Raw genomic sequence first — 27500 nt, 5'->3', positions numbered from 1 at the left:
GCTCTCTCACACACACACTCACACTCATTCTCTCACACACACACACACTCTCTCTCTCTCTCGCTCACACTCTCTCTCACACTCACTCTCACACACGCTCTCTCACACACACACTCACACTCATTCTCTCACACACACACACACTCTCTCTCTCTCTCGCTCACACTCTCTCTCACACTCACTCTCACACACGCTCTCTCACACACACACTCACACTCATTCTCTCACACACACACACACTCTCTCTCTCTCTCGCTCACACTCTCTCTCACACTCACTCTCACACACGCTCTCTCACACACACACTCACACTCATTCTCTCACACACACACACACTCTCTCTCTCTCTCGCTCACACTCTCTCTCACACTCACTCTCACACACGCTCTCTCACACACACACTCACACTCATTCTCTCACACACACACACACTCTCTCTCTCTCTCGCTCACACTCTCTCTCACACTCACTCTCACACACGCTCTCTCACACACACACTCACACTCATTCTCTCACACACACACACACTCTCTCTCTCTCTCGCTCACACTCTCTCTCACACTCACTCTCACACACGCTCTCTCACACACACACTCACACTCATTCTCTCACACACACACACACTCTCTCTCTCTCTCGCTCACACTCTCTCTCACACTCACTCTCACACACGCTCTCTCACACACACACTCACACTCATTCTCTCACACACACACACACTCTCTCTCTCTCTCGCTCACACTCTCTCTCACACTCACTCTCACACACGCTCTCTCACACACACACTCACACTCATTCTCTCACACACACACACACTCTCTCTCTCTCTCGCTCACACTCTCTCTCACACTCACTCTCACACACGCTCTCTCACACACACACTCACACTCATTCTCTCACACACACACACACTCTCTCTCTCTCTCGCTCACACTCTCTCTCACACTCACTCTCACACACGCTCTCTCACACACACACTCACACTCATTCTCTCACACACACACACACTCTCTCTCTCTCTCGCTCACACTCTCTCTCACACTCACTCTCACACACGCTCTCTCACACACACACTCACACTCATTCTCTCACACACACACACACTCTCTCTCTCTCTCGCTCACACTCTCTCTCACACTCACTCTCACACACGCTCTCTCACACACACACTCACACTCATTCTCTCACACACACACACACTCTCTCTCTCTCTCGCTCACACTCTCTCTCACACTCACTCTCACACACGCTCTCTCACACACACACTCACACTCATTCTCTCACACACACACACACTCTCTCTCTCTCTCGCTCACACTCTCTCTCACACTCACTCTCACACACGCTCTCTCACACACACACTCACACTCATTCTCTCACACACACACACACTCTCTCTCTCTCTCGCTCACACTCTCTCTCACACTCACTCTCACACACGCTCTCTCACACACACACTCACACTCATTCTCTCACACACACACACACTCTCTCTCTCTCTCGCTCACACTCTCTCTCACACTCACTCTCACACACGCTCTCTCACACACACACTCACACTCATTCTCTCACACACACACACACTCTCTCTCTCTCTCGCTCACACTCTCTCTCACACTCACTCTCACACACGCTCTCTCACACACACACTCACACTCATTCTCTCACACACACACACACTCTCTCTCTCTCTCGCTCACACTCTCTCTCACACTCACTCTCACACACGCTCTCTCACACACACACTCACACTCATTCTCTCACACACACACACACTCTCTCTCTCTCTCGCTCACACTCTCTCTCACACTCACTCTCACACACGCTCTCTCACACACACACTCACACTCATTCTCTCACACACACACACACTCGCACTCACACACACACACACCCACACAGTCACACACACACACACACACACACACACACACTCACTCTGTATACATCTGTATGTAAAGTGTGTCAAACTGAATTTTGGTTGCGAAGGAAATGCAAAGGTGGCTGACGTCACTGTGATCCGCCGCGAGAGCGCGCTCAGGTGTCAATCATACCTGAACGTTTTTTAAACGCTTATTCGATAAAACATTGAAGAAGTAGGTTTAAAATGTTCAACGAGACATGTCGAATGTTGTTTAGGCGAACACCTTTATAGAAAGATCTTGTTTAGTTTGTTCTGTAATAACATGAATATCTCACAGCAGATGGAGCTCGTGCAACATTAGGCTTAGTTTATGTGAAACACTTGTGCTGTGTGCGATTTCGTGTTTATTCATGTTAGGTTATATGTGCCAGATCACAAAATTCTCAACACACAAGTCTGTCTTGTGCAGTTAATCAAGTCACTTTGATTTCTACAGTCCACAGCATTCTGGGGCGCTTCACCGGCCCTGCCATTCATTTTTAATCCTCCAACACACACAGCAGAACAACCCAAGGACGGATTACAGTCCTATGAGGCCCCGGGGCCCCGGTGTCTTCTGAAGCCCCTTTTGGTCGCCACACACACCGTTTCTAGCAGGAAGTAAAAACCAACGTCACATTCAATAACTGAATGCAACACTGAATGTCTCTTTATCAGAAGAATGCAGTGTGCCTCCAGAGCAGAGATCCTCTGTTTACACAAGCTCAACTCTTTATTAGGCCTGCGTCCACCCTGACCGAAGGGTTTTAAGTGGACAGTCCTGTTTTGGCAGTTGTTGCTAATAGATCATGTGGTTTTCTCTAGGTGACCTTTCTAACCCAAACACTGTGTGCAGAGAATCAGTCAAACATTATTCAGCATTACAGCTTAGAGCAGCAAGAACATCTGCAAACTAGGCTTTATTTCATTAAACTAAATATTTCTTTCTGATATTTTTGTTGTGGGGTAAATTAACTTACATGTTCTGGGCAGGTTAGACGTTCATCAGAGCTTGTCAAACATCTGCGATCTGATTCAGAGACTCACGATGACCCAGTTTCTCAATTAACTAGCTTTACATGTCCTAGTTTAATCAGGACGGGTCACGGGTCTACATTCTTTTTTGAAACCAAAGCTGACATTAAAGATTCCTTTCAACAACAACAAGAACAAATAAAGCATACAGTTTACAATTACATTTTAATATATGTTCATTTTAATCTGTATGTTCTTCGGTCCAGAACCCATTTCAGCAGCTCTGCGTCAACAGAACCGAGCAGGTCCAGAAACACTGGGAATATATGCCTGAAATAAAAGCTACGGATCATAGCTGTTTAACCAGCCGGTTAGTGCTCACACGTGACCAGTTATCTGTGCTTTACAGCGCTTGTGTTTATCTGCGTTTGTGCAACAATAACAGCCATAAAGCAATTACGCAGCTGTTAACGCACTTTAACTGCTGTTTGCATCGATGAGCAATTTGATGAATATAGTTTTAACAAAATCTAGATGTGTAGATCATGTTGAAGTTTTACACCCAAAATCCAGCAGCCCATGATCTGAGCCTGTGATTGGACAGATGAAGGACAAACGCTGTGCAAATCCTCATCACAACCATTAACAGTGCCATTAATACCCACAATTATTGTTTGGATGGAACAACCTTTTCCTAATCTTTCACAAGATTTAAAAAAAAATGTTCACAATATCAACATTCTTCAAAAGATCTTCTTTTGTGTTCAAGAGAAGACAGAAACTCATACAGCAACATGAGGAAGAGTAAATGATGACAGAATGATCATTTGTAGGTGAATCTTCACTCTGAAACACTCTAAAGTATGTACTGTGGCTGTACTTGTGTAAACACACACACAGCGCCTGAGGACCAGGACACACCCTCGTACTATAAAGCATCACGTGACTAATAGTTCCCGCTCAAATAGCGACGCTCGGCTCAGATCTCGGCAGTAACTCGCGCCGCCTCCGCGTTCATTTGTCAAACTCTAATCATTAACTCACAGCAGAGCTTTCCAACTCGAGCAGAGGAAGAGTCGAGTAAAGCGGAGACTAACACGACCGAGCCGATCTGAGACGCTCCGATCTTCATCATGAAGGATTCATAGACTTTCTGTTTCAAGTCATACGCTGTGATTTCGAGCTTTGTGGGTTTGATGATTAACGGTTGTGATAACGGAGCAGATAAGCAGGACTAAAGTCAACAAGTCCACACAGAGCGACTGACATCATGGAGCAGAACGAGGAAGTGCAGAGAGACTGGAAAGAACTGGAGCCGAGTCACGAGGTGAAGATCTTCCTCACGGTGCTGTACAGCCTCATCCTCGTCCTCGGGATCCTGGGAAACAGCGTCACCATCCACGTGTCTCAGCGGCTGCAGCGCAGCGGATACCTGCAGAAGACCGTGACGGATCACATGCTGAGTCTGGCCTGCTCTGACCTGCTGGTGCTGTTGATCGGGATGCCCGTGGAGCTCTACAGCGCCATCTGGTTCCCCTTCTCGTCCTCGTCCGGCGACGCCGCCTGCAGGATCTACAGCTTTCTGTTCGAGGCCTGCAGCTACGCCACAGTCCTCAACATCGCCTCGCTGAGCTTCGAGCGCTACCTGGCCATCTGCCACCCGTTCCGCTATAAAGCCGTGTCCGGCAGCCGCACGACGAAGCTGCTGCTGTCCGCCTGGATCTCCTCGGCTCTCGTGGCTCTGCCGCTGCTCGTGGCCACAGGAACCGAAGGAGTTATCCCTGAGGGCCGCCGGACTCCGGTGCAGAACCTGACCTTCTGCACTAACCTGAGCCAGCACTGGGTCATGTACCGCACCAGCATCTTCACCGCGTTCACGCTCTATCTGCTCGTTCTGGGCGGCGTGGCCTTCATGTGCAGAGCCATGATCGCTGTTCTGCGGGCCCCGATGGGACCCAACGAATCTGGTACAAACGGAGCTGGAGCCAAACACGAGAGCGCACGGCTGAAAGCGTCCCGCAAACAGACCATCCTCTTCCTCGGTAGGACATCATTCATTATCTCATGTGTGTCTCTTCACAGACATGATACGAGTCCTGTTCACCTTTACCCTGACCCAACCTTACACAAATATCCACTGAAGCATGTTCTCTCTATCAGCCTCTATAAAGTCCACTGAGCTCACGCAATAACACTCAAACATTAACACTAAAGTCTGACAAACATTTCAAACCCAGAGATCACAGCCTCATCTGCAGCCTCCACCAGCTCATTGTTAAATTAGGCTCTGAAAGAAAAGCTACCGATTTGCTTGTGCAGTCTAACTAACGGATAAGAGTAGTTGCACACAAACAGTAAGTGCACATATAAAAAGGCTAAACATATATACATTTAAAGAAACACAAATTTTGTGCCAAATGTCTTCTGGGTTCTCACTAAGTACCAAGGATTTGAGGCAAAACGTTTATGTGATTTCTATTTTCTATAGAGACTTGCATGAAAAAAATAACAACCACGTCACAATATGCATTACTTACATGATTCATAGCCGATGAACACCCACGTCTGTCAGCACATGAGAAACGCTGGTGTAGAAACAGAACCACACTGAAAAAAAGACAGAAGCACATCATAAAGCCTCATTATTTTCAGTATGGTGTGAATTATAAGATCAAATATAACAATAATGTATTAAGTGATTTTGTGTTATATAATTCAGAATAAAACAATCACTTCCCAAAGCTCACGAGGATGCGGGTCAGTGATCCACTAACCAATTAAGCAAGTCAGCTGAAAAGTGTGAATACGGGTGAAATATCAAACTGGTTAGTCTCTATTCGAGAGTTTCATAAAATACTTTTTTGGGGTAAAGAAGAAACCTTGTATAAAATGCAAACACTTTACTTCTACAGGCTCAGATACTGTACCTGTCCTAGTGGATCCTGATGACAGATTCTTATTAAGCTCCTGTGTGTGTGTGTGTGTGTGTGAGAGAGAGAGAGAGTGTGTGTGTGTGTGGTGTGTGTGCGTGTGAGTGAGTGTATGTGTGTGTGAGTGTGAGTGTGTGCGTGTGAGTGAGTGTGTGCGTGTGAGTGTGTGTGTGTGTGTGTGTGTGAGTGTGAGTGTGTGTGTGTGTGTGCTTGTGTTCTCATTAGTGCTGATCGTCTGCGCTCTGCTCGTGTGCTGGATGCCCAATCAGATCCGCAGGCTGATGACGGCGGCGGTGCCCAAGTCGGCGTGGACCGTGAGTTACCTGCGCAGCTATGTGAAGCTTCATCCGGTGGCCGACAGCTTCTTCTACCTGAGCTCGGTGCTGAACCCGCTGCTGTATAACCTGTCCTCGCGCCAGTTCCGCTCGGCGTTCCTGCAGACGCTCCTGTGCCGTCTGTCGCTGCAGCACGTCAACAGAAGAACGCTGGAGAGCAGTCAGGCCACCAAGAGCTCCAGAAACACCTTTCGGCCCCTGCTGCGGCGATCTCTGGACCACATACGGATGGTAACCGGTGACAGATCAACGCCTCCATCGTCAGCAGAGAGACAAAACCCTCCGAACCCCACCGACAGACCACTGACCTCTGAACCACAGGAGGACGAGATAAACCAACCTACCGCACTACCTAACACTAACTAATGAACAAACCAGCTGGAGAAGACTATAGACCACCGTAGACCACAGCAGAACACCGTAGACCACAGCAGACCACAGCAGAACACAGTAGACCACAGCAGAACACTGTAGACCACAGCAGAACACCGTAGACCACAGCAGAACACTGTAGACCACAGCAGAACACATATTAACACTACATATTAACTCGAGGGTTGTGCAGCAGGGAATCTGTGCTAAATCTGTTTGTGTCAACATCACTGATGACCGTCTGACATTCACTGTATTTTAATAAAGCACTATTTACAGAAACCCTGTGAAGAAAAAAAACTGAGCAAAACATAAATCAAAATATGACAACATATTCATAAAGGAGAATCACATTCAGAGCCAGAATGAGTTTGCAAACTCTAATCACAATGCAGGACATGAAGCTTGTGAAGGTCTGAAATAAGAGCGAGGGACAAGAAACTGTAACCCTAATGAAACCAGAACAAGCTCAGAATTACAATAGAGGCCACATAAAACCAGTTTTGTGCTCAGACTAGATGTTTTATTCCCATCATCTATAACCTTCACTAGTGACTATCCTGAGCTGTGACTGACGTCAAAAAACACACTAAAATATTAGTGATGTCAATGTTTTTGGTCAGAATATACAGCTACTTGACTGTCAGAGCCTAACTGACCCATGTTAACCAGCTAACCCGGTAAGTGAGGTGAGGACGCCCTCTGCTGATGAACTGAAGAGTCTTATATGAGCTACTGTAACCTGAAATACAGCAGGAACTATCTCAGCTGGACACCACATGCCATAAGAAGTTAATCTGATCTCCTTCGCTGTGATGTTTAATCATGAAAGCTGCTGTCCTGAGCTCTGTCTACAGAGATTCATGGCCTGTAATAAGAAGCTCGAAGCCCCTGAACAACAGAGCAATAATACGATGAGATTCATCCTATTTACTTCATCCTATCTGGACGAGTTTAGGATCCCCAAACCATGACTTATATCTAAATAGACAGCTGTCATCCAGGCATCTGTAATGGTATTTTAGCACATTATTATGGTGGAACATTCATTATATGGAGACTTTACTGTGTTTCTACACCTCTAAATGAAGCCACTGTCAATCAATTTATTGATGTTTTTTCCATGAATGAAATGAATTACAGCTACACTCACATGATATTACAGTTGCAGAGTTAACGCGGAACATTTAAGTCATCAGATGATGCCTTGCTGTGGTTCTGTGATTGCTTCCCTTACCAAAAAGTAGTATACTTCAAGTTTATTTTAGTAAGTATACTTAAGTAAAGTTCGAGTATATTTTTAAGTATACTTTATGTAGTAAGTATACAAATATCAGTGTACTAGTAGTATACTTGTAAGTGTACTATTCCAATACTCATTGGGACTAAATTGGCCCACTTTCTAGTATATAAAATTTTTGGAAATTCTGTACAGAAAATGTGTACTAGCGCCCCCTACAGTATAACCATGAAAACACGGATTCTAGGAGCACAAGTATAGCTCAAATATATTTAGACTTTTTCTAAGTATAAGTCAAGTATACTTAAATGTCATTTTAAGTATATTTCTGAGAAGTACATAAAGCCCATTTCTGAGAAGTACATAAAAAGTAGACTAAAAGTATACTTTCCTATTTTTAGTTTAAAAGAAGTATACTAATAGCACACTTGAATAAACTTATTTTTCGTAAGGGTTATTAAACACACAGAGAGTTGTTCTCATGAAGACGTTTATAACAGTACTGTCCCGCATCACGAGAGCCTCGTCCTCTTTATGAGAACCAGAGGGGATCAGCCCTTAAAAGTGAACTGAGATTGATCAGCCTTGATCTGAAAAACCTACCTAACATGATGAATAATGCAGTAAATTCACTGATCACTGCAAGGGACATTTCTCCAGCATGAGACGAGACGTTTGACCAACAGTCAGGACTTCTGCTAATATCACTGTGTTCAGACATGAACGAACGCTGTTGATGGGGTTAGGGTTTCTTTGGCTTGTTTAGTTGGGGACGCTTGACTGACTGCACAGACACTATTGAAGAGAGCTGAACTGGATGAAGACATCACTGAATCATCAATCAACTGACTTTAACTGAGAAACTTACTGCTTTCTATTGTCCTCTTGCATTATCAGCACACGTTTTTCCTGTTTGACACTGTAAAGCTGCTCTGACAGTCTGTATTGTATAAAGCGCTGTATAAATGGATATGGTCCTCACTGCAGAACACAAGATCCAGATCCAACTCCTCTCACCTTACATATACCTAAACCCACCCTTTGTGAAGGAACAAGCTTTGGCTGACTCTACAGACACATACAGTAATGAAATAAATCTGAAAAACAGTTGTCAATGAAGAGTCTTAAAATTACATCATGAACTTGCAAGAAACTTAGTGGCTCATTTAACACTGAGTTCTGTGTGTGTGTTTATTATAATTCAGTATGACAGAAAAACAGTTTACAAGAAACCAATCCTATGTAGCGTTTTTATTTCAAGGAAAAGAAATCAATAAATACTGTATACATACACAATGATCCAACGCAAATGCAATCTAAAATTTAAAAATGATCTACAACTAACATTTAGCTTGTTTATAATAAACCCGTGTGGTGTGTCCAATCAGCAGGATTCACATCAGTAGCATAAAGCCAGATATTCCAACATCTGTTTGACCATCTTCCAATTCCTGATGAGTTCAAGTCAGTATTTTGCATAGTTATGAAAGCAGGGGACTGTGAACGCTGATGGATCGTGAAGAGAAGCTCAAGACATCAGAGTCTCCTGAGGAACCGTACGGAAGGTCAAGAACATCCACAAACAGCATGATCAAGACATGAGAAAAACACGTAGAAACAGAAGCTTATCTTCGTCAGAGAAACACGAAGACTGCACAACAGACACGTCACAAACATCTGAGCATCAACACCAAGACAGACAGGAGCAGAACAAAACAGGTGTTTTACACTGAAGGCAGGTCATCACTGCAGAAAATATCGCACCCAGTGATCTGTATTTATCACGAACCACTGCTTTGTGTCTTATTGACGCAGGCCAGCGTGGCAGTGTGGAAGACGCTTACTAGTTAGGGAGGAAAACTGACCTTCTGACAGAGAATTAGAGAAGGTTAGACACAAACACACCTGTCCAGAGTGAGCGGCTCTACCTGTACAGTATTTTCTCCTCTTCAGCGTCTCTGGCCTCTCTTAACAGTCGTTTACAGACTCAGGTATGATGTATTTCTCTTTATCACTGGGATAAGAACACTGTGTAGGCTTTAGCTCCCTGAGTGTTGATGCACGACCAGTACATTTGTTTTACAGCAAGTTATTTCTTATTTATACAGAACAACAGTAAGATGAAAAAAAATTAGTAAGATACACAATGCAAAATAGTATGGATATAAAATGTGCATGTTTTAAAAATATATATTATTTGATCTTGAGCACATATCTCTGGAAAACAGTGTTTTTCACAGACGTGGATCTGTGATGAAGAGCGACGGGATCAGCATACACCTCTGCATGCTGATTTCTTATCCTCAACATAAACTCCACATGACATGAAATGCTGAAACTAACCCTGCTGTTTTGTTTTGCTCGTCTTCAGATCTGATGTGTATTTTATCTGTAGACATTAAGTTCATGTACTACACTCATAATTCACCACTGATTGACTTTACGTTTAGCCTTAGTGATGTTAAATTAATATTCCTACATCTAGCGGTTAAAGATGCAACACATTGCAGATAACATTAGAATAAACTTTATTTTAGTATAGCATTTGTACATCAACACATCTTCATCAGGCTGATGATCTGAGCAGCAAATCAACTTTATCCGTTTCAATTATAATTTTATTTTATGATGCTCAGTTTTGTCATATTGTTACAGAAGATAGTGAGGAGATATGGTTATTATAATCTAGAGGAAAAACGGAAAAATCCCACATACACAACAGCATGTAAATATGACTAATGCATCACTGATTTGAAGTAAACCCTGGCTTTTGTTGCATTCTGAACTCAGTCTTCCTTTTCTTTGCCGTCCTCGCTGAAGAAAGCCGTCAGCTGAGCTCCATCAGGAACGTATTTGATGTTCTCCACCTCTCCTCCGTAGTTGCTGGGCTTCTGGAAGTGGATCTCCAGATGGTCCTGAAGATCTTCTTCATTCATCAGTGCCTGGATTCCCCCCAGCAGCACGGTGCGACTCGGAGCCCCCGAGTACGTCTACAACATCACAGCAAACACCATCAAACAAACGTGCTTCTGCGCCCAAAACAGATGTCTGGTAGAGAAACGCACCTGAAACTTCCTGAGCTGATACTCATACAGAGGAAGAACATCGAGCACCACGTCACTGCCGGCGTCGACACAAAACTTTCCTCTGTGAACCAGATTCTCTGCAACTGAAAGTGGAAGCAGGAGAGCCATGATCAACAGAAACGTTCAGCAAACACACATTAACAACACGGAGCATGAAAAGGGATGCAGACACACCTCCGGTGCTGAGGAAAGTGACGCGGCCCGAGCCCGTATCCTTGTGGTACTCCAGCTTCTCCACTTCCCCTCCGCCGCGACTCGCTCTGGAGAACGACAGCTCCAGCCGGTCTCTCATTCGCTCCTCAGGTAAAGTGGGCGGGGCGTTACAGAACCTGACGCTCTTCTTTGACACCTGGATATGAACCTGAACGAACAGAAGTAACAATCCTCTGTTAACAGCAGCTCACGTCAACAGACAACACGTCTTTCTGGACACAGTAAAGAAGAAAATGTTCTGCAAGATGGAGAACTTCTGAAATCTCTCTACCTCAAACTTCACGGAGGGATCCAGAGTTAAAGTGTACGGCTTCACCTCTATCTTGGCTTTGTCACAGGCCACCGAACACTTGGCCAATCGGAGGATCTGCTCCGCCACTGAAACAGTCCACATTATGAGAAACAAACAGCAGATCAATGTGATTAAAACCAGACAAACATACACATCTTCCCAAACCGAGAAACATAACGATCCCTGTGGTCCATACCCTTCTCCTCCTCAAAGGTGATGAGCGCCTGGCCACTCTTCAGCAGAAATGAAGGTGTTTGTGTGACGGTGAACTTAGACTCCACCTGATCTTCGGCCTCCTCTCTCTCCAGCACACGAGCAAACTTCACTAGTTTCACTGGGATTCTGGCTTCTATCTGCATTTCACAGAGCATTTTGAGAGAGTTATTTCTCCATTACAGCTCAGATTTGGGGTAAGGATCTGAGTTGAGCACACTGTGAGTTTGAGGCTTTGTACAGTAGGAACATTTTATGAACTTATTAAAGAAGGATGTGACATGAGGAGCAAAAGTGCTACTGTTATCACTATTGCTGACACTACGCCCTAAAAGTGTGAACTTATTTTTTATGAGTGTGTAGCAGACGAGTAGGCAAGCTTTGTGATAAACTATTATAAAACGGAGAGTTCCGGTGCTTGATTCTGATTGGCTGAGCCGCGTTCGAAGCTGTTGTAAAATACTCTACAAAGTGACATACACCTTTGTTTACGTTTGTGTGTTGCTCGGCAACCACTTTGTAGCAACCACAACTGATTCTGAGGAGCTACATTGTTTGGTGGAAGAATACTGTTTTTATTAATATCATTACACTTTATTTGCTCTGTTTTATTTTGTGAAACCTTACTACGTATATGGAATAACCATTTTATAAACGCAATAAGCCCCGTGAAGCCGTGGTTTACAGTGAATTTATAACAGCTAAGGGGGTTTTAGGCATGACGCGAAGCGGAGCCTAACAACCTAACAGCCAAACAACGCCCCTTAGCTGTTATATATTCACTGTAAACCACGGCTTCATGGGGCTTATTGCTTTATTTTGTCATAACTGCATCTTTAACGGACGGCTCTGTCACTTCGTTACACGCAGAACTCTTCTTGTGTGTTTGCACAATGATGCTTTTAAAAGTTAATCACCAAATATATCTTTATAAAAGTTCACAATGTTGTTGCAGATGAAGTATGACGTGGATTTTCTTCGTCATCCAGTTAGACATTGATTATTAATCACTCAAAGTGCTTAACTATCAGTCTCTCATATCCTCCATGTTTGTAGTTTTTAAACACTTTTTTTGTAGTTCTAATCAAATCCTTGTCTGGTGCACGATGGGTTGTGAGCAATAAACAGTAAACCATCCAGGTACCTTTGGGACACTACGATTTGGGATGCACTAATTCTAAATTAAAATAATGTTTAGGACAAATAGAATGCTATTTTGGACACCGCATATGACTCTGTAAAGATTGTTCAGTTCTTGCTCAACAGGAAGAAGAGTGAGCTACATCTGACACCCTCCATGATCCTTATATGATCAGTGTTATTTGGACTAAACTTTGATCAATATTAGTAACTTTAAACTGTAATCAGTTAATAAATTGTACACATTGTAACAGTAAAACTCAGGTCAACCTTGAATTTGCGTCGCAGAGAGTCACTTTCGTCCCTCTTGAGCTGGAGCTTCTTCTGAAGATCATAAAGATCTCTCTTCAGATCCTGGTTGGCTCGATCCAGACTCTCCCTCTCCTCCTGAAACAAAGCAGGATGAACACAATCCTCAGCATCTGCTTTCTCTTTCAGTGGCTACCCAGCAAGCAATAGCCGTCATTTCAACGTCTCGGTTAAGTATAGACGCGATATAGTCCGGCTATGTGTAACCCACTTCTAGCCCAAATAACCTTGAATTTGGTTTCATGTCGTTTTTTGGCAAAATAACTTGTGAGATGTATGATATTCCAATCATAATATTTATATTTAAGTGTATTGTATTTATTACATTTTATTTTGTCATTAATTATTTTGTATTTTTATAATTTTGTATTGTCTTAAGTTGTCCAAGTTGTTAAAAATTTTATTTTTCTTAATAAAAGCTGTATGTATGGATTGCCATGTTGTTGTCTATTAGCTGTATATATGTAGTGGTTTAATAACTAGTCTATTCTTGGGCTATGATTAGTCGTCTATTAGATTTTCACTGACAGCCCAAATTTAGCCTCGTTTTAACCTAGACGTCTGGGCTGTGTTTAGACGTCTAATAGACGTCTTTTAAACGCAAAATTGCTTGCTGGCTAGTCTGATCACGCCTCGAAACTCACCTGTACTTCTAGAAGATCTCTATTAAACCGCTCAGAAATGTTGTCTTCAGAGTCCATGAAGCTCTGAAGTTCTGCCTCGGTTCTTTTCTTTTCAGTCTCTGCTTCAGCTTTTTCCAGCAGCAGTCTGGATTTCTCATTGTCTGCAGACTCCATGAGATCCTGTGAACATCACTAATGATTAAATATGGTTATAGGTGACTGATTGAACTGTGTGTAGAGTTTGTGAGGTTTAACCTTGTATTTCTTCAGCTCCGCAGCAGCTTCGCTCATTCTGCTCCCCTCGTCCGGGTTTACAAGCTGCTCGTTTTTCACCAAAACATGATACAGTGTTAAACAGAATGCAGGAGGAAATCTCAAAAGTGCGTGAATTTGAGGTTATGAACACGTACCTCGCCGTTGACAGACATGATTCACCCTAAATCGAAAGTATGTGAAGTAAATGTAAAACTCCGAATCAAGCCTCCAAACACTTCTCGAATGACTGACTGATCGCACAGATATTTTCACCACTTATAATTTACCTCTCAACTTCCTGATCCCGCCCCGATCTGGACTCGTATTGATCAGAAGTCACATGAACCAGTCCTGAAGCAAAAGTGAAAGCACCGGAGCCAGATTTCGGCGCAACAGCGAGCGGCGGGTTCGGTTCGGTTCCTCCATCACCGCGAGATATTAACACGTCTCTCGTCGGGACTCGATCAGATGACAGTCACTTATCTCACAGTTTACTGACAGAAAGTTTCTCGACTGTCGCTTTGTCTCTGAAGCGCAAACATGGAAGAGAAGAGTCTGATTCTCGAGGGTCTTCCGGCTGATTTCGACCGTGTCAAATCAAAGCTCCAGCTTTATTTTAAGAATAAAAGAAGATCTGGAGGAGAGATCGTGCAGATTCGAGAACATCACGAGGACAAGCGAAAAGCGCTTCTGGTTTACATGAGCGACGATGGTGAGTCATAAACCAATACTGACACCACAACTGTTAATAAATGACCTGATTAAACACTGACATGTCTTGACAAATGGAGGAGTTTTACAGGAAATTCCCCTGCTTTCCAGATCTGAAGAAGGTGCTTGACAAAAGGGTGCATAAAGTTGATCTGAAACCTCATGGATCAGTGGAAGTGACCGTGAAACTCCCAGAAGACCCTGCGATCAAGAAGACCAAACCACCAGTGCTTCCAAAACCCAACCCCGAGAGATGCCTGCCCCTCAGATCACTGCCCGCTCCAGCCAGACAGGTCATTGCAGATCAGTTCATTACTTACAACTACTAGCATTGATATTACACTACAAGTTTCCTGATTCTCGTCTCTTTTGAAAGAACGTGGAAGCAATTGGACATTTTTGCCAGTTGCATAAACATAGAAACTATGTTAAGACTGTGTCTTAAGAACTAGTTAACCAAGTGTTAATCAATCTTACTTTTCAGATTCAGGAGATACTTTTTATGTCACTGACTTCACAATGAGCAATCTTTTGAACTCTCAAACAATTAGATGATCTTTTAAGAGTAATCTGCGGAGTTTATGCAACCAGCACCTGATCTTGAGTGATATTTGTTATTTTCTTTTTTACTCACACACTTCCTCCTCGTCACACAAAGGTGTCTCCCGTCAGAAAGCCTGCAACAGCAATTACAGCTCATAAAGGTTGGGCTATAATGCTTTTCACTCCTAGTGTTTAAAACAACAATCACTGATTTCAAAACTTTTACAACGACACTTTGGACATGTGTACATATTTGTTCATTACACAGAAGATGAGGAGGATTCAGAAACACCAGATCTTCTCATTAACACCCCTGGTTTAGTCGAGAAGGAAATGCTTCAGATGTATTTTGAGCAGTTCACAGAGCAGTTTGAGCTAGCAAAGCACGGGAATAACAGCTGGATCCTGAAGCTCTGCAGCCAGTCAGGTATGATTCCTGAGATTGTTTTCTAGTTACATCACGATGTGACGTGAAACAAACTGGTTTGGCAAGTCTATTTCTGTGCATATGACTCAGGCCAAAGAAACTATCATTAGATTACTAGCTCTCAAGTGAGAAAAATAAAAGCAAACCATGATAAAATCATCCAACATAATCCATCGGTGAGATCAGAAATATCAGAATTAACAATGTTGACCCTTTCTCAGATTTAGAGGAGATTTTGGGCCAGAAAGAGCATGGGTTTGGTATAACGTTAGCAGTGTATAAAGGAGGTGGTCTGGGAGAGCAGTTGGACCCGCGTCGCTTCATCTTGACTGGCTTTGATGGAGCCACAGACTGCAGGATGATCTCAGTGTTCATCGGCAGCTGTAGCAAGACCACAGAGCACACCTGGGAGACGCTTGATGAGGACAGGATCGTTGTCAGCTTCAAACACGATATCGGTGGGTTTTGAAGCTCTGGGTGGCCGCTGGGTTTCTGTGTTCCCGAGAACGACCTCCGTTTCAGAGACGCCTGCTTTCACGCTGCTTATATTTCTTCGTCTTTTGGGTCTGCTACTTCTGTGAACATTCTTTATCTATCTACATAGACTAATCAAATCCTCTGTATTGCGTGAAAATGAATGCTACCAGAATCTGATCAGACTGCTGTGGTCAACATTCAAATAAACACTGAGGAAAGTGCACACACTCAGTGCATAGATCATTTTCTTCCTTCATATTTTATCATCAGATGTGACGTCATTTCTAAGGAAATGCACCTCGAGGCAGCTGCAGGGTCGAGACATCGGAGTGACCCGTGTGGAGCGGACGGACTCGGTTCTGGTCCAGGGAGACTTGGAGCAGATCAGTGAAGATGTTCTCACACTTTACTTCAGCAACAAGAAGAGGAGCGGAGCAGGAGACGTCCAGTCCTTCATATGGATCAACAGACGAAAGAGCGCGGCCATCACCTTCGGAAACTGTGACGGTGGGATTATTTGCAGAAATGAAACATTCATTTAGATTCAGCACAAACAGATCTAAAGTTCGGTCATGTGAATATTGTATAAATGTTATGGAGAAATAATAATACTGTGCAGTGGTAATTTCCTGTTGTCTTCTGGCTTCTAGAGGATTTTCTTTTCCCCAAAATAAATCTCACATTATTATCACCAAATCTTGGATTTAGTCAGCTTGTATGAGTAGTGTTTCTTTACAAAGTGTTTTTAGTCATTTTCACGGATCCGTGTGAACGGGGATCATTTTGACAACTTTGTTGTCTGTACAGCAATGTGCATTTTAGTACATTGCTGTTGCGTACCCTAAATCCAACATTTGGTGATTATATAACATAATGAGAGATTTACAAGCAATTTAAAAGGCCAGTCATTTTTGACTGGAAACACCAAATTAGGAAAAGGATTTTCAAGGCTAAAATATAAAGAACAAACCTAATTTGAAAAATGTACCTGTCCTTTCTGTTGTAATAGATGCGCATGCAGTGGTGGAACAAACACACAATGTTTGCGGCACAGAAGTTCACGCTTCACTGTTCTACTCAAGTTTACAAAAGGCTTTAACTGGAGAAAAACCAACCCTAACTGATAAAATATCCACGAAAGTGAACGTTCCTGTCAGTGAAGAGCTGCTCCGTTTCTTTGAAACCAATGAGCGATGCAGAAAACAACTGGAGAACGAGGCCAAACTGCTTCACGCCAAAGTGCTTATTGACAGCTCCGCCGCAGCAAATGAACTGATTCTGGAGATGGACGTCAACAAAGAGTCGCTGGCTGCGCTGCAGATCGCTCCCACGTGGGAGTCCAAGACAATGAGGGAAGCGGAGTCGTTTCTGAGCAGATATGACACCGCAGAGCTGCCGGCGGAGAAGGACGTCTGGACGAGAGCTGAGAACGACTGTAACCGTCTCATCACGCTCGACACGGCGCTCTCCTACAGGGAGCTCAACTCTAAAGCTGTGATTGCTGGAGTGAAAGAGGAGGTGAAGGTCCTGTCAGACAAGATCAGGACGCTCCTGAAGAACACTGCTGCTGAGGTGGAAGTGGAAAGAAACACAGCCGAGGTAGACCTCCAACTAGACTGCAGAGAGACGTTTGATCTAATTAAAGAGCGAGTGGAGTCCAGATTAGGGCAGGTGAGTTTATCTCATGATGAGAAGCAGCACATCATCTCCCTCAGAGGTCTGAAGGATCAAGTACATTCAGTGGAGATGCTCATCAAGCAAGCGCAGAAGAACATCGTCACGCACCAGCTGAAGCTTTCTTCACATCTGATTCACTTTCTGAAGTCTCTGGATCTTGAAAAGTTTGAGCAAGACTATTTTCTCCCAAGCCACATTCCAGCTAGACTTTTAAACCGAAAGGATTTTTTTGGCATCTTGGTTGAGAAAGAAAACCTGAAGAGAGCTGAAGACAAAATAAGAGAGATTCTCAAAGAGCAGGTTATACAGCTTTCTCCCAATCAGACCGGTGACACGTGGACACACTTTCTCAGGAATCTTCAAGATGACATAGAATCGTTCCAGAAAGCTCACGACATCAGGATCGCACAATCAAATAATGAGGTTATAATATGTGGGTTTTCCAGTGCAGTTGCAGATGTTACCGGAAAAGTCAAGAGATATCTGGACAACAAGGAACCGACAACTGAGAAGGTCCCTCTGAAATCTGTGCGAGAGGCTGAATTTGTGGAGTCCTGCCTGAATCTGTCCGAGCTCCCTGAACTCAAGAGCCTCGGCGCGACGGTACTCGCTTACAGAACATCAAACTCCCCTTGTCTGAAGATCACAGCAGCTAAAGACAATATCAAAGACGCGGTGCGTGTCGTACAGCAGCAGATATCATCCATTCTTATGGAGAGCCATACATATAGCAAAGCAGGAGAAGCAAAGGTTCTGGAGAAACATGAAGCCAACATGAAGACCAGAGCTAAGGAGATGCACTGCAGTCTGTATTTATCACAAGAGCATGTGGTCAAATCCAGCCCTCCAAAGAGCTTCACACACAAAATAGGCAACTTCATGACTCGGAGTATCGCAGAAGGAGACCTGCACCATTTCACAGCCGACGCTTTGACCTGTCCAATGAATGCCAATCTAGCTTTCAGTAACCCTGTGGCTCAGTGCTTTCTCCAGTTCGGAGGAGACGAGATTACAGAGGTGTGTAAAACTCAGCAGAAGCAACAGCAGAGTCTTCTGCCTGGAGACGTGGTGCTCAGTGATGCTGGGAAACTCAGCGCCGGGACGCTCATTTACGCCGTGTTGCCTCAGAAAGGACAGAGGCTGGACTCTCACTACCTTCAGTCAGGCGTGTACAACAGCCTCCTGAAAGCCGAAGGAAAAGGATGCGCCTCGATTGCACTCCCAGCAGTCGGTTGTGAAAGCTTCGGCTTCTCTGTCAAAGACAGCTGCGTGGCGCTCCGAGCCGCTGTACTGCAGTTCTGCAGCGACCGTCAGAATTCTCCTAAAAACATCAGACGCATCAGTATAGTGGATTCAGACGAGGAGATCGTTGAGGAGTACAACGCTCTGATCCAGGAACTAGTATGATCCCTCCTATGCAAACGTTTATTAACAGTGTTTAGCATGTTTTATTAACCATCACCCATTTAATTTCTAACAGGGATTTCCTGACACATCTACAACAGTTCCCCTACAATCCTTGAAGCTAAAACACGGATCAGACACGAGAGGTACTGTGCAGATTTACCTGCTATTGTAATTTCACTGCTGGTGGTCACCATGTTTCCTAAACTTCATCTGAAGTGTTAGAAGTCGCTTATGTACTTTTCTTTTCACATGACTGGTCATTAAATCAGTGCTGATCAATGGTGTGCCCATATGCCTGAAAAACGGCGACATCACCAAAGAGACGGTGGATGTCATTGTGAATTCAAACAACAGAAGTTTAGATCTTAACACCGGTAAGAGTTTCTTTGCTGCAGCATCAATACTTTTATGTTTCATGTTAAAGCCTGAAGGTACCTCAGAGATTTGTGTTATTATATTTACTGTAACTTCCTTACAGGCGTCTCTGGTGCCATCTTAAAAGCTGCTGGACAATCTGTTGTTGACGAATGCAAAAAGCAAGGTATCTCCGACTCTTTCTGTCAATGGCTATATTCTAAAGGGAGTGCTGAGTGATTTCATTCACATCTGCTTGTGTAGCTCCTCTGAAAGCAGGTGCAGCAGTGCTGACGAGTGCTGGAGCGCTTCAGTGTAAGTTTATCGCACAGATGGTTGGGCCAGACAGCACCGCCGACATCACATCATCTCTGGAAACAGTTCTGAACCTCTGTGAAGCCAAAACGGCCACAACTCTGGCCATTCCTGCGATTGGAACAGGCATGACAGCAGCAGTTTCTCTGTTATTTAAAAATACTCTCTCAAAGCGCTGTGAGGAAATATCAAGCCCTGAGCATTAATCTTGTTCTCTGCAGGACGAGGTGGCTTTGCCCCGAAAGAATCGATCAAAGCCATCTTCACAGCACTCGAGAAACATCTGAAGGAGCCGAACTCATCCTGCCTCCGGAGCATCACTGTAGTGGCATTTGAACAGAAGACCTTTGATGCCTTTCGTGACCATTTTAAAGCATGGAATAAGGTTAATACTGATGGGATAACAAAATAATATTGTCCAGATTTCTCTTTTTATTGCTTTAATTTTGTTACATTTGTTTTTCTCCAGCCTGCGTCCGGCAAGATGCCAGAAAATCAAGGTTTTGACAACTTTGCATTTCCACAAATAAATATGCTCTAGTTTTTTAAAGACATCATAAACCTCTTTCAATGTAATAGTTGTGATATTTCCAGGAGTGAATATTAAGTATTTACATTTTAAATCTTTCTGTAGTCAAAATTGGAAGTGTCAGAATTGAGGTAAAGAAAGGTGACATCACTAATGAAACCGTCCGGGGGATCGTCAACACCACCAACAGGGACATGAGCTTGAGAGGAGGTCTGTATGATCAAATAGAACACTTTTATATCAACACATTAATTACTCTAAAACAGTGGTTCTTAACCATGTTCCTGGAGCCCCAACACTGCACATTTTGCATGTCTCCTTAATCAAACACACTGATTAAAGTCATCAGCTTATTAGTAGAGACTCCGAAACATGCAAAGAGACATGTTGGGGGGCAAGGTGTCCCACCTTGACGAGCTCAAAAGCGTCTTTGTCCTTCAGGAGTGTCTGGTGCCATATTTAAAGCAGCTGGAGCATCTGTGGAGCAGGAGTGCCAAAAGCACGGTGAGAACGTCACATGCCAAATAATGAAATCTTGTTAGTAATCAACTGCACGAGCATTCTGGTTATCAGCACAGCTGTGATTGGGCCGTAGACATAAATGACTTTCTTTAAACAAAAATCCGCTGTGAAGGTGCACTGCAGAATGACGTCGCAGCCGTGACCAGCGGTGGAAACCTGCATTGTGACTTCATCATTCACATGGTGGGCCCGCACTCGGCGGCAGAGACGAGATCACGTGTGAGGAACGTTCTGGAGCGCTGTGAGGAGAAGCAGATCACCACGGTCTCCTTCCCTGCCGTGGGCACCGGTACGGATGGTGGTCTTAAACGTGGCATGTGCTGGTCATCGTGTGTGATTCATGTCTCACTCCGTGTGATGGCTCTTGTTAAAGGTGGCGGAGGCGTTCAGGGTGAGGACGCCATTGGTGCGATGCTGCAGGGCTTTAAAGATCATCTGTCTCAAAACGTCTCAACGGTGATCAAGCTCATCTACATTGTGATTGACCGGGACAACGTCCTACAAGAGTTTCAGAAAGGTCTCAAAACATGGATTGCAAATACACAGGTAGAGTTGCCACATGCTTAACCATAACCCACTTCTGAATGGGTCTATTATGAAGGATACTTTTCAAGGGTCCTTGTGATTTATTAAATATCGAATGTAAATGCTTTAGCATTTTAACATTGAATTAACATCAACACAATTAGGAGAGTGAAGCTGATGAATATGATGAAAATGATGATGATGGAGATGATGAGTTGGAGGATTACAGCTCAACGGAAGAAAGCTCCTCATCTGACGAAGGAGCTGATGCCAGCGGTAATGCAGCGTTTGATGACCTTTTGAAAATGTGCCGTTATCGGTGTTCTAAACATGCTTAAAATGTTTACATTTCGCCAGCAAACCCAGTGGAGGTGATGATGGGCCCGATTAAAGTCAAGGTGCTTTGCGGAGACATCACCAAAGAGACTGTCGAGGCTATTGTTAACAGCACGACGACAAGCCTCGATTTGAACACAGGCGAGTTTGTTTTTGATATCACTCCGAACCTGATGAACGGTCATTTTCCAGACATACAGCACATGAAACAGGGAGCGATGTAGCTGGATAACTAATTGGAGGCGGTGCTCAGATCTAGTGTATGTCCTTATGTGCAGGTGTATCAGGAGCCATTCTCAAAGCATCAGGACAAACGGTGGTGAACGAGTGCAAATCAAAAGGTACAACCTTCAGCTTCAGTCAATAGTCATAAATATCCTGGTCCTGGAGGGCCAATGTCCTGCAGAGTTTAGCTCCAACTTGACCCGAAATACCCGCATGGAAGATTCTAGTAATCCTAAAGACCTTTGATGACCTTGGTTCAGGTGTATTTAATTGGGGTTAGAGAAAGATTCTGCAGGACAGTGAGCCTCCAGAGCAGGATTGGACACTCCTGTTCTAACAGAATAATTGTTCATCTCTTCTCTCCTGATTAAAGCGCCTCAGCCCGCCGATGGCGTGATCCTGACCACAGCTGGAAATCTTTCAAATATCAAACACATCATCCATATGGTTGGGCAGACCAATGAGAAAGGCATCAGCAGCTCCATGTACAAAGTTCTGGGGATGTGCGAAGAAAATAAGATTCAGTCGGTTTCATTCCCAGCTCTTGGAACAGGTAAGTTCGTCCGGTCAGAAATACAGATAAGCAAAGCCAAGCAAAGGTATCTGGATGATCCTAAAATGCTTAATGTCCTTCAGGAGCAGGAAACTTGGCTGCTGCAGGAGTTGCCAATGCAATGACAGAAGCTCTGACTAACTTTGTAAAGGACTCACCGAAACACCTGAAGCGCGTCCACCTTGTGATCTTCCAAGCGAAACTGCTGCCAGACTTTCAGGAAGCTGTCAAGAAGTGCAAGAAGATTTCTCGAAATGCTTCTGGTATGTTTCAGTGCATGAACGTACAGTGTGAAGCATGAGCTGGAACTAACCTGGTTACTTTAACTTGTGTTTCCTGAACAGCGCGTCAGGTCAAACCCCTCCAGCAACCGGTGATCCCTGTGCTGACACAGCGACCAGCTATTTGTCTAGCCAAAGAAACGACCGCTGTATCGTTCCCGGTTATGGCCGTTGACGTTTACGGGACGTCCCCTACAAACCTCGCCAAGGTCAAGAAGCTCCTGGACGAGCTGGTCAAGGAGGAGTGCTTCAGTAAAGACGTCCAGTTGAGCCACATCACAGACCTTCCTGAAACGGACAAGAAGGCCATCGTGGCCCTCAGCCGAGCCAATCAAATCAGCGTTCTGGTGGCCAGTTCGGATAAGTTAACAGTATCAGGGAAGAGAGACGACGTCTTAGATGCTGTGCTGAAGATAAACGGCTTCATCCAGGCAGCGCGAGACCGAGAGAAGCGTGAAGGTGAGGTGAAGCGTCTGCGGGAGACGCTGTGCTGGGAGGTGGCGAGAGGAGAACGCTGGGAGTCACTGGAGCCCGGCATCAGCTACGACATCGAGCTCACCTTCCACCGCAAAGAGAAGAGCTTCCAGTACCAGGAGAAAGGAGACACCTACACGGTGGACTTCAACCAGATGGAGGTCACAAACAGCAAGCGGGAGTCCTGCAGGATCAAGAGGACTCTGCTGGGGGATTCTGATACAGGTACGAGTTGGAACAACTGATCCAAAAGTGTTCATGAGAAGCAGAAGCATCAGAGTGTAAAGTTATGCGATCAGGATTTATGTCCTTCCAAAAGCAGCAGAACAACGTATTTCCCAAAGATAGCTAAGATAAAACAAAAAGCACAATGTACAGTTCAAACTTCTGCTAAACTGACCTTGTAAACTTTGAAAAATCCAGTTACTAGTTCTGCCTCAAAAGAGGGCTTGTAGTTGCTGTTAAACACTATATTGTTCCTCAGTTGAGGAGGCATCTGTGGGTGTCGTCTGAAGATATATGATAGCAGAAACTGTTCTTTCTGTAACTTTGCTTGTTTGTTTCTCAGCAATCATTCATCCCCCTCCAACGTGGACCAAAATGGATGGACGGGATTTAGAAATAATCACATTACAATCAAATTCAGTAGAGTACAAGAACATAGAAACAGCCTTTCTGAAATCCAGCATACACCGTGATGTGAAGCCCGTCCAGGTTCAACAGGTAAAGTGTCTCTTAACTCGCATCTCACCGGACATTTGGACATCACAACAACATAAGCATCAGTACTTAAAGTCAACTCATTCCACATCCCTAATCCGTCTTATTTCAGAATATGGAAATGAAGCATTCTTGTATCTCAAACAGTAGAGTACAGTTCAGTTATCAGAGAATGCACAAATTGATCAAAAACAATGTACATTGTGAATGCAATGTGAGTCGCTTTGGATAAAAGCATCTGCCAAATGCATAAAAAGCAGAATATTCGAACTTGATTTTCTCCATGATGCCAGCTAAAGAAGAAAGTCGTTTCAGAGGCCAAGAAAGAGTTTTACAAATTGGAATAACATGCACTGATGAATTGCTGTTGTGTTAAGAAATTAAGAGTTGATTTTGATTTCATTTTGAGTTAAGGCCTGTCTTTATTAACGTCTGAGGTGATTTCTCAGATCGACAGGATTCAGAGTCAGTCGCAGTGGCAGAGATACTGTGTGCTGAAACAGGCCGTGGATAAGAAATACCCCAAACAGAGAAACGAGCGCCAGCTTTATCACGGAACGACCAAAGAGATATGCCAGAAAATCAACAAGAACGGCTTCAACCGCAGCTTCTGTGGGAGAAACGGTACGTCACATTTGACCCGTAACTGCCTGTCTCTTGCAGCTTCACGATACTGACCCGTCACATGTGCTCTGTTTTGAAGCGGTCTATCACGGCGAAGGCACCTACTTCGCTAAAGAGGCCTGGTACTCCTGCCAGGACAAGTATTCCAACCCAGACGACAAAGAGCTGAAGTATATCTACCGAGCGCGAGTGGTGACGGGCTCGCTGTGTAAAAGCAGAGAAGGAATGAAGGAGCCGGATCCGATCAACCCTGCAGACCCGCGGGCCGGACTGCACGACTGCGCCGTGGACAGCCTCCAGAACCCGTTCATCTTCGTGGTGTTCTGTGACGCGGGAGCGTATCCAGAGTACCTCATCACCTTCAAATCCATATAGTCCTCCAGCAAACTCTACAAACGCACATTTACCCTGAATGCTGCTGACAGAGATTATGGGAGTCTTGATTGCTTTTATAACGAGACAAAAACGTGAAGATGTTTTCACACATAACATTCTTCAGTAGGGCTGTCAATCAAAAAATCACTTAATTAATTACATGATAATTGCATAGATCAATATTAGCTAAGGAAAGCTCCCAAATAAGGAAAAATTCAAAGGCATCATTCATCCAAAAATGAAAATTGCATTTACTCACCCTCATGTTGTTCCAAAACAGTTGCTGGTCCCCATTGACTTCCATAGTGGCGTTTTATTCTCCACACTATTGAAGTCAATGCTACCAGCATCTGTTTGGTTATCAACAGTCTTCAAGATCTCTTCTTTTGTGTTCAATAGAAGAAAGAAACTCACACAGGTTTGGCACAACACGAGGGAGAGTAAATGATGACAGAATTTTCATATTTGGGTCAACTCTCTTTAATGTGACACATGAACAGCCAGCAAATGTCTTTAGAAGTGAATATAATCATGTAATTGACCATCAGCTAATCATTGATCTCTGATCCTTTCATCCGTCTGCTGGAAGCCTTTTACATGCCACATGCTCTCGTGCTTTGTTTTTAAAATGTGTTTTCCGTTACTAAAAAGGAAACATCATAATTATCATGTTTTTACTGCATTATATTTGTTAATTAATCATTCGACAGCCCTACCGGAGAAAGAGCTGCACTTCATTCAGCAGTGTTTTAACCTTTTGATATAGTTTGATACACAAATGTTTGCTTTCATCTGAAACTTTATAATGACAATAAACACATTTGTAATCTGCCTTGATTGACTTTCTGATCTCTGCGAGACGAGCGTCATGAAGCAGAACTCATGAAGAAACCAAAGCGCAAATGATACAGTAAAAGAATGAGGAATGAGAACCCAAAATACTTTTACCTTTAATATGAATTACAAAACATGATCACACGGAGTACAACAAAGAGTAGCAACCGGATGTATTTTTGCAAACGATTGTGACACGATTAATACATTTAAAGTGTCATACACTTATACATTAATGAAGACACAGACAGTTCTAGAAGATTAAATAGGAGCACAAAATCAAAACAGAAGAATGACTGCAGTCGAAGCGTTTCATTGAAAAACATTTTATTCTATCGTTATAGGATCAAGTAGCATCTGTGCTCAAACTAGTAGAAAGACATTCTATTGCCGAGGCGGTTTATGACGCTGTGGGGTTAAAACCACCATATAAAACGCCACAAACCCTCGGATATTCACAACAGACCGCATTCACAGCGGTGGTTACAGTATTAAATCAATCCAGGCGATAACAGATGCAGCTAACGCATCAAAGCCTGGAACCTGTGCTTCTCCAGCCTGGAGTCGTCCTCGCTGAAGTGTTGGGCACGCAGAGGATCTCTGTTAAAGCGAGTTAGCTAACCTGATCTGATTTACCCATGCAGGGTGGAGCTGGAGGGAAGGGGAATGGAAATCAAAGCCCTAAATGATAAACCCACCGTTAAGACTGACACACACTCAAAGCAAAGAGGCTCGCTGCGCTACATCTGCTGCGTGGAGTTCCCATTCCACGTGTTGTTGTCGTCCTCTTTGTCTTCTTGAGTCCGTAGCCGGTATATTTTCCCATCTTTCTTGAAGTCCTCAGGCCTCTTCTCAAGAACCCTCTTACGAACCGCATCTCTGGAGCGGAAAACAGCAAAACCAGCAGAATTGAGCAGAAACTCTGTATCTGTATCTCACTTACACACAATAACCTGACACCAAACAGTGTCTGGTAAAATGAAGTTTGTGAGGCTGCAGTGAAGTTACAGTCACAGTGAAGTATAGTATAGTATATAATCATTTAATGCCATGTCAGCATCAAAGGCTATTTTCGTGGCAAAAACAATTTAAAAAATACAAGTACAACAAATACAATAAAAACCAGCAAACAAACAAACACAAGTTATATCACACAAGATGTTTTACATTAACGTGATAAAAATTCAAACTTTTCCTGGCAAAATTTTACTAAATAACTCTTTAAGTGAGTTTTCTCTGTACATTAAAAGCTGGACAGTCCAATAAAATATGTTTAACAGAAAGGGGAACCTTGCAAAGCATACATTGAGTAGGGTCTTCACCTTTAAGCAAAACTGCACGAGTCAGTCTTGTATAACCTATGCGACATCTGGTAAATACCACTTGATCTAATATAGTTTTAAAAGAGATTAAAAATCTGTTTGAAATTTCTGGAAGTATTTCATGTAATTTATTATTTGTTCATGTATCCCACTCTTCTTGCCACTTATTTAATATATAACGATTAATAATAGGTCTGATCTCTGAGGGAGGAATTTGACATTTGTTTCACAGTGAAGTAACAGTGATGTCACGGTGGAGTAACGGTGAGGTCACGGTGATGTCACGGTGGAGTAACAGTGAGGTGATGGTGGAGTAACAGTGAGGTCACGGTGGAGTAACAGTGAGGTCATGGTGAGGTCACGGTGGAGTAACAGTGAGGTCA

At 43.7% G+C, this 27500-nt stretch overlaps 4 protein-coding genes and 1 long non-coding RNA gene across 5 annotated transcripts in view; 3 read left to right on the top strand and 2 right to left on the bottom strand.

Annotated features, from left to right (window-relative positions):
• The first annotated feature begins 3841 nt into the window (after nt 1-3841).
• On the top strand, nt 3842-7777 carry LOC107740725 (G-protein coupled receptor 39-like). Its single transcript, XM_016553232.1, has 2 exons — nt 3842-4920; nt 6034-7777. Exons 1-2 carry the CDS (start codon nt 4149-4151, stop codon nt 6507-6509), a joined length of 1248 nt encoding a protein of 415 aa, XP_016408718.1. The 5' UTR covers nt 3842-4148; the 3' UTR covers nt 6510-7777.
• Nucleotides 7778-10267: 2490 nt separating this feature from the next.
• Nucleotides 10268-14141, bottom strand: LOC107740721 (N-myc-interactor-like). Its single transcript, XM_016553230.1, has 9 exons — nt 14042-14141; nt 13887-13949; nt 13653-13811; nt 12970-13086; nt 11543-11699; nt 11326-11432; nt 11016-11202; nt 10821-10924; nt 10268-10745 (listed from the first exon to the last, which is right to left on the bottom strand). Exons 1-9 carry the CDS (start codon nt 14057-14059, stop codon nt 10542-10544), a joined length of 1116 nt encoding a protein of 371 aa, XP_016408716.1. The 5' UTR covers nt 14060-14141; the 3' UTR covers nt 10268-10541.
• Nucleotides 14142-14413: 272 nt separating this feature from the next.
• parp14rs3 (poly(ADP-ribose) polymerase family member 14-related sequence 3) lies at nt 14414-25368 on the top strand. Its single transcript, XM_016553229.1, has 26 exons — nt 14414-14598; nt 14709-14890; nt 15256-15301; nt 15409-15567; nt 15789-16025; nt 16315-16551; nt 17054-19122; nt 19202-19271; nt 19398-19502; nt 19607-19669; nt 19747-19923; nt 20019-20182; nt 20267-20297; nt 20432-20536; nt 20768-20830; nt 20961-21137; nt 21222-21394; nt 21538-21649; nt 21731-21850; nt 21988-22050; nt 22308-22487; nt 22571-22750; nt 22832-23467; nt 23811-23965; nt 24412-24586; nt 24666-25368. Exons 1-26 carry the CDS (start codon nt 14427-14429, stop codon nt 24959-24961), a joined length of 6147 nt encoding a protein of 2048 aa, XP_016408715.1. The 5' UTR covers nt 14414-14426; the 3' UTR covers nt 24962-25368.
• A 632-nt stretch (nt 25369-26000) lies between these two features.
• ubxn4 (UBX domain protein 4) overlaps nt 26001-27500 on the bottom strand; it is a 12292-nt gene continuing 10792 nt past the window's right edge. The window contains exon 12 of the mRNA XM_016553231.1: nt 26001-26495. The gene's annotated coding sequence lies outside the window, so the exon portion shown is untranslated. The remainder of the gene's footprint in view (nt 26496-27500) is intronic.
• LOC107740724 (uncharacterized) overlaps nt 27264-27500 on the top strand; it is a 3637-nt gene continuing 3400 nt past the window's right edge. Inside the window, exon 1 of the long non-coding RNA XR_001640112.1 lies at nt 27264-27496. This is a non-coding gene — a long non-coding RNA (uncharacterized LOC107740724). The remainder of the gene's footprint in view (nt 27497-27500) is intronic.

Source organism: Sinocyclocheilus rhinocerous, unplaced genomic scaffold (assembly GCF_001515625.1).
Source record: "Sinocyclocheilus rhinocerous isolate Xijiao unplaced genomic scaffold, SAMN03320098_v1.1 scaffold3693, whole genome shotgun sequence".
NCBI classification, from domain to species: Eukaryota; Metazoa; Chordata; class Actinopteri; order Cypriniformes; family Cyprinidae; genus Sinocyclocheilus; species Sinocyclocheilus rhinocerous.
The sequence above is the reverse complement of the archived record's forward strand: the minus strand, read 5'-3'. Positions and strand labels throughout refer to the sequence as shown.